The sequence below is a fragment of the Ambystoma mexicanum genome, chromosome 6p, assembly GCF_040938575.1.
Source record: "Ambystoma mexicanum isolate Mex_15411 chromosome 6p, UKY_AmexF1_1, whole genome shotgun sequence".
Taxonomy (NCBI): Eukaryota; Metazoa; Chordata; class Amphibia; order Caudata; family Ambystomatidae; genus Ambystoma; species Ambystoma mexicanum.
In genome coordinates, this window is record NC_090935.1 from 1,530,437,412 (window position 1) to 1,530,452,516 (window position 15,105).

At 45.7% G+C, this 15,105-nt stretch overlaps 1 protein-coding gene across 1 annotated transcript in view; it reads right to left on the reverse strand.

Annotated features, from left to right (window-relative positions):
* Positions 1 to 896: 896 nt before the first annotated feature.
* LOC138510613 (coiled-coil domain-containing protein 17-like) overlaps positions 897 to 15,105 on the reverse strand; it is a 377,034-nt gene continuing 362,825 nt past the window's right edge. Inside the window, exon 13 of the mRNA XM_069626398.1 lies at positions 897 to 2,151. Within this exon, the coding sequence (XP_069482499.1) occupies positions 2,005 to 2,151 (147 nt within the window). The 3' untranslated portion in view covers positions 897 to 2,004. The remainder of the gene's footprint in view (positions 2,152 to 15,105) is intronic.

Below are 15,105 nucleotides of genomic sequence, written 5' to 3' on the forward strand. Positions count from 1 at the left end.
TGTCTCTGCTCCCCCTAAGATGAGACATTTTCAGAATATCAAGTCACTGAGGAGCATTATGTATGCCTCTCACCTACAGACTTTTAGCCCTATGGGTGGTATGCCTCATGCCTTTTTCGTGTGAATAAATCTTGCTTGGGCATAACCCAGTTTCAATTACTGATAAGCTTTCAACCCTCCATACTGTCTTTAATGGTCTGTCCGTGTATACCTCTGATGATGTACTGTATGCAGACTGTTCAGCTTTACATTGCACTTTATGTATCCAGTACAACCTATTAGGTATCATTTGACAATTCCTCATGATGGTGCGTTGTCACAATTTGCATACTTAAACGGGAGAGTGCGGGCTCCTGACGAAAAAAGTGATTTATTCTCATCCATGAAGAAAGCATACATTGTAACTTCAAATATTGTTTTGCCATTTGAAACATAAAGACGGACTTCTTGAGTGTTTAGAAAGATTGTCATATACAGTAAACTAAATGGAAATGTTCATGTTGCACCTATGTGTTCTTTTTCTCCTCTCACATGGGTTGGGTATTTATTAAATACAGTCCAAATAACATAGCTAAGTAACAACTGATTTATTGAAACATAGAAACATTGTAAATTGTGCCATTCTATTTAGTTATTTTATTTTAAGTTGCAGTGTAATGAACGGACATTTGTCTGAACACCTATGAAGAGTTTTTGAGGAAAAAGCCATTTTAGGTTTCTTCTTTTGTTTATTTCTTTTAAATGATAAAGATATGTCCATGTAAAACATGTGACATTTTGTGTAAACGCTTTGTTAAAGGAAAATGATCGTGGAGTTCATGTTCATAATAAAAAGCAATTTATAAACGAACATAAGTGATATTCACACAAACCTTGGAAATTCACTGAAACAAATATAGTTAAAGTTCCTTTTAATAAAACAAACACATTTACAAATGTGAACATGGTAACTAATAAAAATCTTGCATTATACACACTGTGAACATTACTTGAAGGGATGTTACGGTTGCTGATGCAAACTAGAAAAACCTCTAAAATGTCCCTGTTATGGATAGTTGTGCAATCATGATGCACGACCCCTCCATGCACTACCTATACCAACACAGATGACATCACATGGTAATATGGTAATAAATAAGGGTGAGGCACATAATGGTTATCGGAAGAGGGGTGAGGCAGAATATTGCCCGAGCAAGCAACAGTTCTGAACTGGTTAATGTTCTCATACCGTTGGTACAAGTCTTCATTATTCGCTCCATCCACCTCTCATCCTCATACTGTAAAAGTGGTCACCAGAATATGATACTATGGGATCATGTTTATGGAAGAACACAAAAAACTCTTTGGACACTGTGCAGAACTATGTTAAAATGGCTTTATAAACACATGTATCCATTTACTGTTCACAAAAACACAGAAGCAACACAGTAGATTAACAGCCCACACAACATACGGTCATGAGAGTTATCACCTATACAATTTCTGTATTTGATAATGTGAATTTAGTTAAGTCATTTGTATTGAAGGATCTTTCTTGTTTGCTGTGTTTGCATCGACATTAAACAGCTAACGATTACTTTGTTATGAATCAGGCACTGTCCTTGTAAATGTACACTAACAACTATGTGGACACACATAATTGTCCTCCAAACCCATGAGCAATTGTCCTCTAGTTGTCACCGGAAAGTGTGTTTTATGGCAGAAATTCAGCATCATTTCTGAGTTTAGGAACTATGTGCTGCAGCAGAGGAAATTAAAGATGACGTCTTTTTCAGTCAATGTAGAAGGAATAAAAAGTAAACACCTAGGGCCTGATTTACAAACATGTTTTAACATGGGAAAATCCCATTAGTTATGTAAATCAGGCCCGTAAACTGCAAGGAATACTGCGCCACGTGCTGCTGCCTGATGAAACAGCGGAACACCACTGCACTTTTACTGCTGCATTTCCCATTGTGAGGCGATAACACAATCAGAAAAGTGGCACAACGCATCCATCCAGTTTCACTGAGACGACATCATTTGCGCAGGTGGGGGTGGATCCACAATTTCTTCAAAGGTTGGCTGCCTCATCTGAGCTGTTGCATAGTCATAATTACTATAGTAGGATGATGGGTGCAGAGGATCCAATGTGAAATTACGCGCTGCCGTCTATAAAAAGACAAACACACCATGTATGAGGGAACGGATGGAATAATAAAAGTTAATTACAAATCGGTTGCAGCTGAAATGTGTTTAACAGTGTGAGAGACGGAAATGAAAAAGACTCATTTTTCATAAACCAGCAGTATGAGAGAATTGACAAGATGACAGTGGTTATGTTTTAAATGTACTGGTGAAACATCAGCAACACAAGAGCTATGGAATGAGCAGGAGAGACTGTGGCACTGAGCTGCCATTCAGAGCAATGATGAGCTGGCGGATGACAGGTTACTTAAAGCAGTAGAGTAGTCCCACCTGTGTGTTCATTTCAGAATAATGAAAAGTCCATGTAAGTCATGGGCCATTGCAAACACCACCAACTACCAATCACTCACTGAATCAAGAACTTTTCAAGTCACCAGTGCATTCCTCCTAATTGATTGAAAGGTGACTGAATGAAATGACCAATGCCGCCTTGGGTGGTTGATTCGCACCAAGACCGCAGCAGCGTGCTGATGTGAAGCTTCACATTAAAGAACAATACACTGGATTTCCCATTGACCCATCAGTCTGGTAGCATGGCCCAATTGCTTCTGCAAATGTACTTATTGATTAGAACTAACATCTTACAAGCCACCTGCTCGCTGAAAGAAATTGCGAGATAAATAGTTAGATCCAGTATTAGCACAAGTAGAATGTTGTCATTACGTCATCATTTTGACGCATCTGCACGTTGATTCAAAGATCCACCATTGTACTGTACATGGCAAGTATAAATATACATGCACATCACCACTCACACACGACTTAATGACAAAAGAAGACTTTTACAGTGTTATATTGTTTTCTTGTTTAACTTATGTGACGGACGAAAGGGGAACATTGACACAATTAACATGTCTTCACTTCTTATTTCCCTTTGTGTTTGAATGACAGATAAGATCTTTACCACAGCATTAAAACAGGAAGTCAGCAGTCGAATTTTCATCCTGGAGCACTGCAAGTCAAGTTGTATCACCAAACCAAGGCTCTTTTGGCACTCCCGATGTAATTTGATTTGAGCTGCGGTGTTCTGGCTTTACATTTGCAGAGATTCTACATGGATGTAGAGTCTTTAGAATGCACACTATCATGACTCTCTGACACCCTTGCTGTGCTGCGGATGTGTCATGATTCAGGGATGCACTGAATGCAACCCACAATTGATGCACGCACAGTCCAGCGCAGGGTGCCATGGACTACCTGACGATGACACCAGAAGCCGACTTCCCCTTCCTGGCTCTTAAATCCTAGGTCCAAGGCAATTAAAGGATTCCTCTCACTTCCATGCTCCTGTGCATCACAGGATGATGATGGGTTCACACTGAATCACCATAAACTGGCCAGGCTAGAGCTGGGAGATTCCCTCACCTGAGCAGAGTTGGTATTTCAGCCCTACGCAGGGGCAAACCCATAAAACTCGATGTGATGCCCCTATGCAAGTGTCTGTATTTGTATGCTGTTTCTGAGCGTGAGAGTACATGCAGAGCAGGTGTGTGGGTGTGATGCTTTTGTCTGGATTAGCAGTTCAAGTGGTAATGTAAGTGGCATAGGGCCAGTCTAGGAGAAATTAATAGGGATGTGGCAGTTATGAGTGCAGTTGGGCAACTCTGATGGCAATAAATGGCATGGCAAACACAAAGAGCTCATGGCTGGAAGGTTTAGAATGAATCCTAAACCTCTGGCAATTGCTCTGTGCAACCCTCCAGACCATCGTTCTACTCCTGCCAAGCCAGTACAGAAAGAGGAAAGACCATATGCAAATCAGGCTTGGTCCCACCCCCAAAGGCGCAGTCTTGTGGCAACGTGAAAGTTTAATAGGGGAGTTTTGGTGCAATCAGTGGCATGGGCAGTTCAAGGGTACCAATACTATGATTAATTTATCACCACAATTATATTTAAACACATAAAAATACAATTATTTTTGGACTTATTTAAAGAAAGAAAGGTGCTGGAGATCCTGTGCTGTGGGATATATTAATTTGTGTAAAATTGATTCAGTATGTTTGTTAGGGAGAATTCTCAATTTGTGTCTAATTTCCCTCACCTAGGGAGTCCCCCATCAGCTTTGCTGGACTTTTGGAGTTAATTTTCTTCACTTGGTAAGAGTGTGAGCTTTTCCCCCACTCTGACCCAGGTTTTGCCATGTGTATTTCATCTGTTTTTGTAATTGTGGACTCTGGAGTACAACCCTTCAGTAGCCCCCTTCTTTTTTGTGTTACACAGCACCTTTGGTGCAGTGACACAGGGTTGTCTTTTAGACTTCCCACCGACTTCATTTCTGAGGCTGATTACTGTCCCCCAGAAAAGGGTAAAGTTGCCATTAACTTTACTTAGTCATTTTACCACAGATCCAGTACACCCCCCATCTTACATGGAGTACTGAAAAGGGTTACTCTGTATCCCTTTGTATCTGTACCTCCCAGAGCATTGTTTCGCTCTTTTAACATTTAGACTTGGCTGGTGGCAGTGGTATCTACCCTAACTTTTCTACCGTGATTATACTATATTAACGTGGTATTGTTTTAGGCTATTATATTAGCCTCAAACTTAAACCCGCTTGACCAAATACTTTTTCTTTTGGCTCAGTTCGGGTTTAGTCGCCATTTCTTTTTGTTAAGTTCCTTCTTCTGTTTTACTTTGCGCCGCAAACCAGGTTTTCCTCCTTTGTTCACTGTCTTTTGGCAGGCTTCTGCCAAGAAGCCCTCCTCTAGAAGCCTGGGTGTCTAGGCGGGCTGAATGTGAGGTGGGGTGTGGTCACCCCCTCCACAAGGTATCCTAGGTAACCCAAGTCGCACTTTGCCATGATTGGCTGGGGTGGTTGTCCGGGCTAGACAACCCCCCTGCTGGTTGATTGACAGCCAGGCTGTGTGAATGGGGGATTTTCGCATAAAAGGCAGGTCTCTTGGGCTTTAAGTCAGAGTCGCCACTGGAACTACAAGGAACCAAAGAGAGGCGGAGAAGAAGACGGCTGCTGCAACTACCCCGTCCCGGTGAAGCCCTGCTGCAGTCCTGAGCCATCTATCCTTCGACGACCAGAGAAGATCCAGTCCAGAGTCTTCTTCCCTTGAGCCTGGTGGGGATAATCAGCTCATCTTCCACAGCCATAGGATCCCCTTCTTGGTCGAAATCGCTGCACACTGCTGTAGTGGTCCAGATAGCCATCTGAAGAGCCTCTCCTGTTTTTAAGGAGTGGACCTTTTATTCACCGTCGCTGCTGCCAGCCTCATAGCTGTGTGGTGCAGACCCCTCCAGACGTCCTCCTTCACACCGAAGCTCCAGGAACTGGAGGTCTGCAGGTAACTAACAGGAACAACTGCCGTGGCACCAGCTTCTTCATTGAATAAGGTACTGTGTTCTGCTTGAAGAAGTAGGGTGAACCCCTTTTCTTCACCTCCAAGGCTTGCCCTTGTTTTCCCACCTTCTTATAACTTTTGCTTCCCCTGTTGTCAATATCTAAGTACTCCTGGCAACGTTGAATTTCGAAATATCTGACTGTGTGATCCTCGACAACAGAAACCCGGTTCCACTTGACACTGGCTCCGGCCTATTGACTCTCGAATTTCTGTCTATGAGTGTTCTCTGATTCTGTCTGCCTTGACAAAAGTATTGCTTATGATTTCTGCCCCCAACTCTCTCTGGTTAACTCAGGTGCTAAGTGTGTTAGTAATGACAGGTCCACTGTCCTTACTGTCAAAAAGTGATCGCAAGTGTATTTCCGGTAACGTCTTTTGTTTCACAACACCGGTCCGTTAAAACATAGGGTACTTACCTGGATTTAGAGTGTACCAAAGTGAATTGGTTGGTTGTATTGTATTTTACGTGTGATTTTGAATTAATAGAAGTGTTGTGTTTATAACGAATGGTTTAAAAATAAATATACTTATATTTTTTACCTGAAACCTTGAGTCAGTGTTTGCTTGAGTCACAATAATTGTGGTCCCGTTGTGTAATCTCTGCTACTGCTCATATACTCTTGAGATAAGCCTGGCTGCTCCGCTACTGCTATCACTTTAGTCTAGTAGTACAGGCTTGTACCAAAGGTAAAACTTGTATTGCCACGTGTAGTCTTCATTGTGTGTAGTGGTCCCTAAGGGCACTGCACAGGATTCTGCCTAACAATGTTCAGTGCCGAAAAAGAGTTGGCCGAGACACTGTCCACCAATGTCAATATGCACAAAAGAACTTACTGAAAATTCAAATAAATAATGCACACTTGTGCTTACAAAGATCACATGTTATGCTTAAAAAATCGAAACTATTATGATTTTTACTGTTCATGTCACAGCATGGCTATCTACTTGAAATTTCTTTGGAGAGACCAAGAAATCTGTATTGCTAAAGAATCTTAAAGTGTAGAGTAAAATCAAGGTGAAGTGTTTGAATTACGGTAATCACAAATGTGGTATGGCTGATTTGCCATTGCATTACATTCAAACCTCTGAATTGTTTGACCGTGAGGCTGTTGAAGACGAAAGAAGTGAGTTAAGCTATTCAAGAGCTTAGTATAAACACTGATAATTGGAAATCAGAAAGATGACATGGGATAAGGCAGCCTGTCCTTGCCCAGGAGACCACTCCCCATAGCACACATGTCAGCAAACACCCTTCTCCTAACGGTCCCTCTAAACCCGCCTGCAGATGCCATAGGTGGTGGCTCCCTAAGGAACCCACATTTATTTTATGCTCTGGACTTTGACATGCAACATCAGATATGCTGGCAGTCATCATCGGGTGCGCTGAATGCTTGTACTGTTGGGGTGTCTACTCCCCCCCAAATCCCCAATGACTTATTCAGCCCTAGTTGTTACTACATGATACACTATGCTTTACATTGATGAGCTCTTCAACCATACATCCTCATTTATGTGTTATACTTTGATTTGCAAGTTTGAGATGACCTTCATACAATACGTTTTTGAACGATATTTCAGGATTCTGTTACCTCGTCGTTTTATACATATCCTCATATGAACCTGTGATTTATCTACTGAGTATACCTGAGGGTCTACCCGATGGGTGAACATGTGCTGGAATGTGTTGTGGATGTGACTGCCAAGTGTTTATGTTCATTTTGTGTTGTCATTGTGCTTGTGGTTTAGCGTAAAGCTTGTGGTCAAAGGGGATTGCAGGGTCCCAACAGGAGCATACTACTTCATTAGAATTCCCACTAGCCCAGGGTCAGGTACACAGGACTTCTGTAGGTGTGGAAATAGGTACTCAGGGATTCAGGTGGGTGGGGATGGTGAGAGAGTGTTCTCTGGGGCACCTGGAGTCTTTGAGATTGGTGATGTCATGGAGAACAAGGCAGTATTCTTTTTTTCAGATCGCTATGTTTTACCATCATCATTTGATGATGTCAGATGATGTCTGATGCTGGAAGCAGCCTTAGGGTGGGTGCAGCTTGACGGCTTGCCTTTTATTCCTAGGGAGCACTGTGTCTCCCATGCTTAAGCCTTAACCGTAGCACCGTAGTGCGGTGCCCTGGGGTCTGCGGGTGAGGAGATGATATTGTGCTGATGAGCGTTTTGTGGCCTTGCTCATGGGGATCTATTGGCCATAGTGAGGCGAGGTGAGCAGTGAGGCGAGCGGGGAGCTGTGTTTTTAAGTGCCTGAAGAACCAGGTTCCTCTACACTTTAAGCCCCTTGCCGCCCTGTTATTCAGGAGTTCTGCCTTCCTTTACCATCCCTGCTCTTCTTCGTCCTGCTACCATAACCCAGCCTATAGAAGTTGTCCTTGCCTGGCTAGTTGTGTGGACTCCACCTTGTTATTCTGGATGTTCTTTGGACAGGTTGCTCAGGTGATATAGAGTTGGGGGTGTCGCCTTCCTGAGTGCTCGAGCACTAGGCCATGCCCCTTCCACTACTCTGCAAGCTCCAAGGCCTGCAATGAAACAGGGGTGCAAGGGGTGTGTGGTACAAGGGCTGTACCCAAGTGTTGGATTGTTGGACTACAAGTCCCCACTGGGCCTCCCTGGACTCCACTGGTCCCCACTGTGGCTGGTGTAAGGGTGCCTAGAGATCAGAACTCCAAAATCCCTGAAAGACCCGAACCCCTGAACCACGGGACGGATCGCCCCTTCTCGGAAACACTGTAATGGAGGAGCTGGAGCTTTTACCCACTTACCCCTAACCTCCACTTCTCTTATGTAAACAGCTTGCCTCCCAGCTTGCCGGCCATTCTATTGTGGAAGAACACCCTGAACCTAAGTCTGAGCGCAGGATTCTAGCTGTAAGGAGGAAAAGAGCGACCTGCCCTTCAAATCTTGGCGGGGAATGTGGCAGGGAAAGTGCTTCTGGATCTGGTATCGTTCATGGGGAAAAACCTAGAAGCAATTTTAATTTCATGGGGGAGTCTAATTCTTTGATTAAAGAGATCAATAATTTCTTGGGATTTAACCAAGATGCCTTGGCAGGGGTAATAACTGAAAGAGGTGAACTTCATGGGGGAGAAATACCCAGCAGGTTGCCCGCTCCAAGTATTGAAGTTAGATACACAGTTGAAAGATGGGAAGAAATGGCCATAAATGAAAGCCCGTCCCCTACTATAGGTAAACCTCTTTGCATGGACGCTGTCAAAGCCAAAGTCCCTATTAATGGAAATTACTTCCTGCTTTCAATCCCAGCTGAAATATCTGCATACTCTGTTCCTCCCTTCCCAAGCCTTCACTATGTTCACTAATTGTTGTTCATCTGCTCCAGCAATTTCTGAGCCTGAGAAACAACCATTATTGGTGGTGGATGATGATGCCACATCAGCCCCCCCTCTTGCTGGTGTGTCCCTCTATAGATCACATGGGGGGTCGGTTATACAAGTTTACGCCAGAGAATAACTGCTTGGTCTCTGATTCCCTGTCTGTGTTTGGTTCCATCAAAGACTATTGCTTGCCTACTCCCATTCTTATTCCCAATCCTGTACCATGCCTTCTGGATTCAATGAACACAGAGATGGGCAATGGAACTGAAGATAAGTCATCCCCCGGCCTCACTTGTAGCACTTGGAGTGTGAACATGCCATCCACTGGCTCAGGGTCCATCTCCTTCCTTCGATTAACTCAATTCAGGGCTTCTAAGCAAATCAATCAAGAAATCCAACCTATCTCTGACTTACTTTCCAAGGAGGATCATACTGCTCTGGGATGCAACTGCGAACGAGTGCTTGTTGAATTGGCAGTCATCAAAAAACTGTTATTAGTCCTGATTGATGTTTAGGAGAGTTGAGGAGGGTGTCCGCAGGGGGATCCTTCCATTGTTTTACCTGCTGCTACGGAGTCCGGTAATCCATTTCCAGAATCCCCTACTGAGCTAGTCATACCTGGTCCGTCGACTCTTGCAGCGAAGATTGATACCCACAATCTCGACCATGCAAGACCCCTTTTGGCTATTGTCCCCTGTGAGTCCAACAACTATATCCATATGATTTTACAAAGGTAGCGGGCGCCCCTCTCTCGCAAGAACAGACATGATAACCTGTTCGGTGGTTATTAACCACTTGAGAGTTCGCAGCCACTGCTTTTACTCACTGTGCCTTTCACAGATGGGAAATATCCATTTGCATATCAGTCTTTGTCCTGCCCAGGGGCAGTCCAGCACCGAAATACAATGGCAATTCCAATCTGAACGAGAGTACCACCAGCAACCCCATACACGTGTTTCACCCTTGTTGGGGATCATCAGTGAGGTGAAGCTGATGCCTCTCTAAGCACAGTGAGAGGGAGACCACGTCTGGTTGCCCCCAGGAGACCTAGGGTTACCAATCCCAGGTTCCTTAACAAATAGTTTTACAAAGGTAGCGGGCGCCCCTCTCTCGCAAGAACAGACATGATAACCTGTTCGGTGGTTATTAACCACTTGAGAGTTCGCAGCCACTGCTTTTACTCACTGTGCCTTTCACAGATGGGAAATATCCATTTGCATATCAGTCTTTGTCCTGCCCAGGGGCAGTCCAGCACCGAAATACAATGGCAATTCCAATCTGAACGAGAGTACCACCAGCAACCCCATACACGTGTTTCACCCTTGTTGGGGATCATCAGTGAGGTGAAGCTGATGCCTCTCTAAGCACAGTGAGAGGGAGACCACGTCTGGTTGCCCCCAGGAGACCTAGGGTTACCAATCCCAGGTTCCTTAACAAATAGTTTTACAAAGGTAGCGGGCGCCCCTCTCTCGCAAGAACAGACATGATAACCTGTTCGGTGGTTATTAACCACTTGAGAGTTCGCAGCCACTGCTTTTACTCACTGTGCCTTTCACAGATGGGAAATATCCATTTGCATATCAGTCTTTGTCCTGCCCAGGGGCAGTCCAGCACCGAAATACAATGGCAATTCCAATCTGAACGAGAGTACCACCAGCAACCCCATACACGTGTTTCACCCTTGTTGGGGATCATCAGTGAGGTGAAGCTGATGCCTCTCTAAGCACAGTGAGAGGGAGACCACGTCTGGTTGCCCCCAGGAGACCTAGGGTTACCAATCCCAGGTTCCTTAACAAATAGTTTTACAAAGGTAGCGGGCGCCCCTCTCTCGCAAGAACAGACATGATAACCTGTTCGGTGGTTATTAACCACTTGAGAGTTCGCAGCCACTGCTTTTACTCACTGTGCCTTTCACAGATGGGAAATATCCATTTGCATATCAGTCTTTGTCCTGCCCAGGGGCAGTCCAGCACCGAAATACAATGGCAATTCCAATCTGAACGAGAGTACCACCAGCAACCCCATACACGTGTTTCACCCTTGTTGGGGATCATCAGTGAGGTGAAGCTGATGCCTCTCTAAGCACAGTGAGAGGGAGACCACGTCTGGTTGCCCCCAGGAGACCTAGGGTTACCAATCCCAGGTTCCTTAACAAATAGTTTTACAAAGGTAGCGGGCGCCCCTCTCTCGCAAGAACAGACATGATAACCTGTTCGGTGGTTATTAACCACTTGAGAGTTCGCAGCCACTGCTTTTACTCACTGTGCCTTTCACAGATGGGAAATATCCATTTGCATATCAGTCTTTGTCCTGCCCAGGGGCAGTCCAGCACCGAAATACAATGGCAATTCCAATCTGAACGAGAGTACCACCAGCAACCCCATACACGTGTTTCACCCTTGTTGGGGATCATCAGTGAGGTGAAGCTGATGCCTCTCTAAGCACAGTGAGAGGGAGACCACGTCTGGTTGCCCCCAGGAGACCTAGGGTTACCAATCCCAGGTTCCTTAACAAATAGTTTTACAAAGGTAGCGGGCGCCCCTCTCTCGCAAGAACAGACATGATAACCTGTTCGGTGGTTATTAACCACTTGAGAGTTCGCAGCCACTGCTTTTACTCACTGTGCCTTTCACAGATGGGAAATATCCATTTGCATATCAGTCTTTGTCCTGCCCAGGGGCAGTCCAGCACCGAAATACAATGGCAATTCCAATCTGAACGAGAGTACCACCAGCAACCCCATACACGTGTTTCACCCTTGTTGGGGATCATCAGTGAGGTGAAGCTGATGCCTCTCTAAGCACAGTGAGAGGGAGACCACGTCTGGTTGCCCCCAGGAGACCTAGGGTTACCAATCCCAGGTTCCTTAACAAATAGTTTTACAAAGGTAGCGGGCGCCCCTCTCTCGCAAGAACAGACATGATAACCTGTTCGGTGGTTATTTCCCATCTGTGAAAGGCACAGTGAGTAAAAGCAGTGGCTGCGAACTCTCAAGTGGTTAATAACCACTGAACAGGTTATCATGTCTGTTCTTGCGAGAGAGGGGCGCCCGCTACCTTTGTAAAACTATTTGTTAAGGAACCTGGGATTGGTAACCCTAGGTCTCCTGGGGGCAACCAGACGTGGTCTCCCTCTCACTGTGCTTAGAGAGGCATCAGCTTCACCTCACTGATGATCCCCAACAAGGGTGAAACACGTGTATGGGGTTGCTGGTGGTACTCTCGTTCAGATTGGAATTGCCATTGTATTTCGGTGCTGGACTGCCCCTGGGCAGGACAAAGACTGATATGCAAATGGATATTTCCCATCTGTGAAAGGCACAGTGAGTAAAAGCAGTGGCTGCGAACTCTCAAGTGGTTAATAACCACTGAACAGGTTATCATGTCTGTTCTTGCGAGAGAGGGGCGCCCGCTACCTTTGTAAAACTATTTGTTAAGGAACCTGGGATTGGTAACCCTAGGTCTCCTGGGGGCAACCAGACGTGGTCTCCCTCTCACTGTGCTTAGAGAGGCATCAGCTTCACCTCACTGATGATCCCCAACAAGGGTGAAACACGTGTATGGGGTTGCTGGTGGTACTCTCGTTCAGATTGGAATTGCCATTGTATTTCGGTGCTGGACTGCCCCTGGGCAGGACAAAGACTGATATGCAAATGGATATTTCCCATCTGTGAAAGGCACAGTGAGTAAAAGCAGTGGCTGCGAACTCTCAAGTGGTTAATAACCACTGAACAGGTTATCATGTCTGTTCTTGCGAGAGAGGGGCGCCCGCTACCTTTGTAAAACTATTTGTTAAGGAACCTGGGATTGGTAACCCTAGGTCTCCTGGGGGCAACCAGACGTGGTCTCCCTCTCACTGTGCTTAGAGAGGCATCAGCTTCACCTCACTGATGATCCCCAACAAGGGTGAAACACGTGTATGGGGTTGCTGGTGGTACTCTCGTTCAGATTGGAATTGCCATTGTATTTCGGTGCTGGACTGCCCCTGGGCAGGACAAAGACTGATATGCAAATGGATATTTCCCATCTGTGAAAGGCACAGTGAGTAAAAGCAGTGGCTGCGAACTCTCAAGTGGTTAATAACCACTGAACAGGTTATCATGTCTGTTCTTGCGAGAGAGGGGCGCCCGCTACCTTTGTAAAACTATTTGTTAAGGAACCTGGGATTGGTAACCCTAGGTCTCCTGGGGGCAACCAGACGTGGTCTCCCTCTCACTGTGCTTAGAGAGGCATCAGCTTCACCTCACTGATGATCCCCAACAAGGGTGAAACACGTGTATGGGGTTGCTGGTGGTACTCTCGTTCAGATTGGAATTGCCATTGTATTTCGGTGCTGGACTGCCCCTGGGCAGGACAAAGACTGATATGCAAATGGATATTTCCCATCTGTGAAAGGCACAGTGAGTAAAAGCAGTGGCTGCGAACTCTCAAGTGGTTAATAACCACTGAACAGGTTATCATGTCTGTTCTTGCGAGAGAGGGGCGCCCGCTACCTTTGTAAAACTATTTGTTAAGGAACCTGGGATTGGTAACCCTAGGTCTCCTGGGGGCAACCAGACGTGGTCTCCCTCTCACTGTGCTTAGAGAGGCATCAGCTTCACCTCACTGATGATCCCCAACAAGGGTGAAACACGTGTATGGGGTTGCTGGTGGTACTCTCGTTCAGATTGGAATTGCCATTGTATTTCGGTGCTGGACTGCCCCTGGGCAGGACAAAGACTGATATGCAAATGGATATTTCCCATCTGTGAAAGGCACAGTGAGTAAAAGCAGTGGCTGCGAACTCTCAAGTGGTTAATAACCACTGAACAGGTTATCATGTCTGTTCTTGCGAGAGAGGGGCGCCCGCTACCTTTGTAAAACTATTTGTTAAGGAACCTGGGATTGGTAACCCTAGGTCTCCTGGGGGCAACCAGACGTGGTCTCCCTCTCACTGTGCTTAGAGAGGCATCAGCTTCACCTCACTGATGATCCCCAACAAGGGTGAAACACGTGTATGGGGTTGCTGGTGGTACTCTCGTTCAGATTGGAATTGCCATTGTATTTCGGTGCTGGACTGCCCCTGGGCAGGACAAAGACTGATATGCAAATGGATATTTCCCATCTGTGAAAGGCACAGTGAGTAAAAGCAGTGGCTGCGAACTCTCAAGTGGTTAATAACCACTGAACAGGTTATCATGTCTGTTCTTGCGAGAGAGGGGCGCCCGCTACCTTTGTAAAACTATTTGTTAAGGAACCTGGGATTGGTAACCCTAGGTCTCCTGGGGGCAACCAGACGTGGTCTCCCTCTCACTGTGCTTAGAGAGGCATCAGCTTCACCTCACTGATGATCCCCAACAAGGGTGAAACACGTGTATGGGGTTGCTGGTGGTACTCTCGTTCAGATTGGAATTGCCATTGTATTTCGGTGCTGGACTGCCCCTGGGCAGGACAAAGACTGATATGCAAATGGATATTTCCCATCTGTGAAAGGCACAGTGAGTAAAAGCAGTGGCTGCGAACTCTCAAGTGGTTAATAACCACTGAACAGGTTATCATGTCTGTTCTTGCGAGAGAGGGGCGCCCGCTACCTTTGTAAAACTATTTGTTAAGGAACCTGGGATTGGTAACCCTAGGTCTCCTGGGGGCAACCAGACGTGGTCTCCCTCTCACTGTGCTTAGAGAGGCATCAGCTTCACCTCACTGATGATCCCCAACAAGGGTGAAACACGTGTATGGGGTTGCTGGTGGTACTCTCGTTCAGATTGGAATTGCCATTGTATTTCGGTGCTGGACTGCCCCTGGGCAGGACAAAGACTGATATGCAAATGGATATTTCCCATCTGTGAAAGGCACAGTGAGTAAAAGCAGTGGCTGCGAACTCTCAAGTGGTTAATAACCACTGAACAGGTTATCATGTCTGTTCTTGCGAGAGAGGGGCGCCCGCTACCTTTGTAAAACTATTTGTTAAGGAACCTGGGATTGGTAACCCTAGGTCTCCTGGGGGCAACCAGACGTGGTCTCCCTCTCACTGTGCTTAGAGAGGCATCAGCTTCACCTCACTGATGATCCCCAACAAGGGTGAAACACGTGTATGGGGTTGCTGGTGGTACTCTCGTTCAGATTGGAATTGCCATTGTATTTCGGTGCTGGACTGCCCCTGGGCAGGACAAAGACTGATATGCAAATGGATATTTCCCATCTGTGAAAGGCACAGTGAGTAAAAGCAGTGGCTGCGAACTCTCAAGT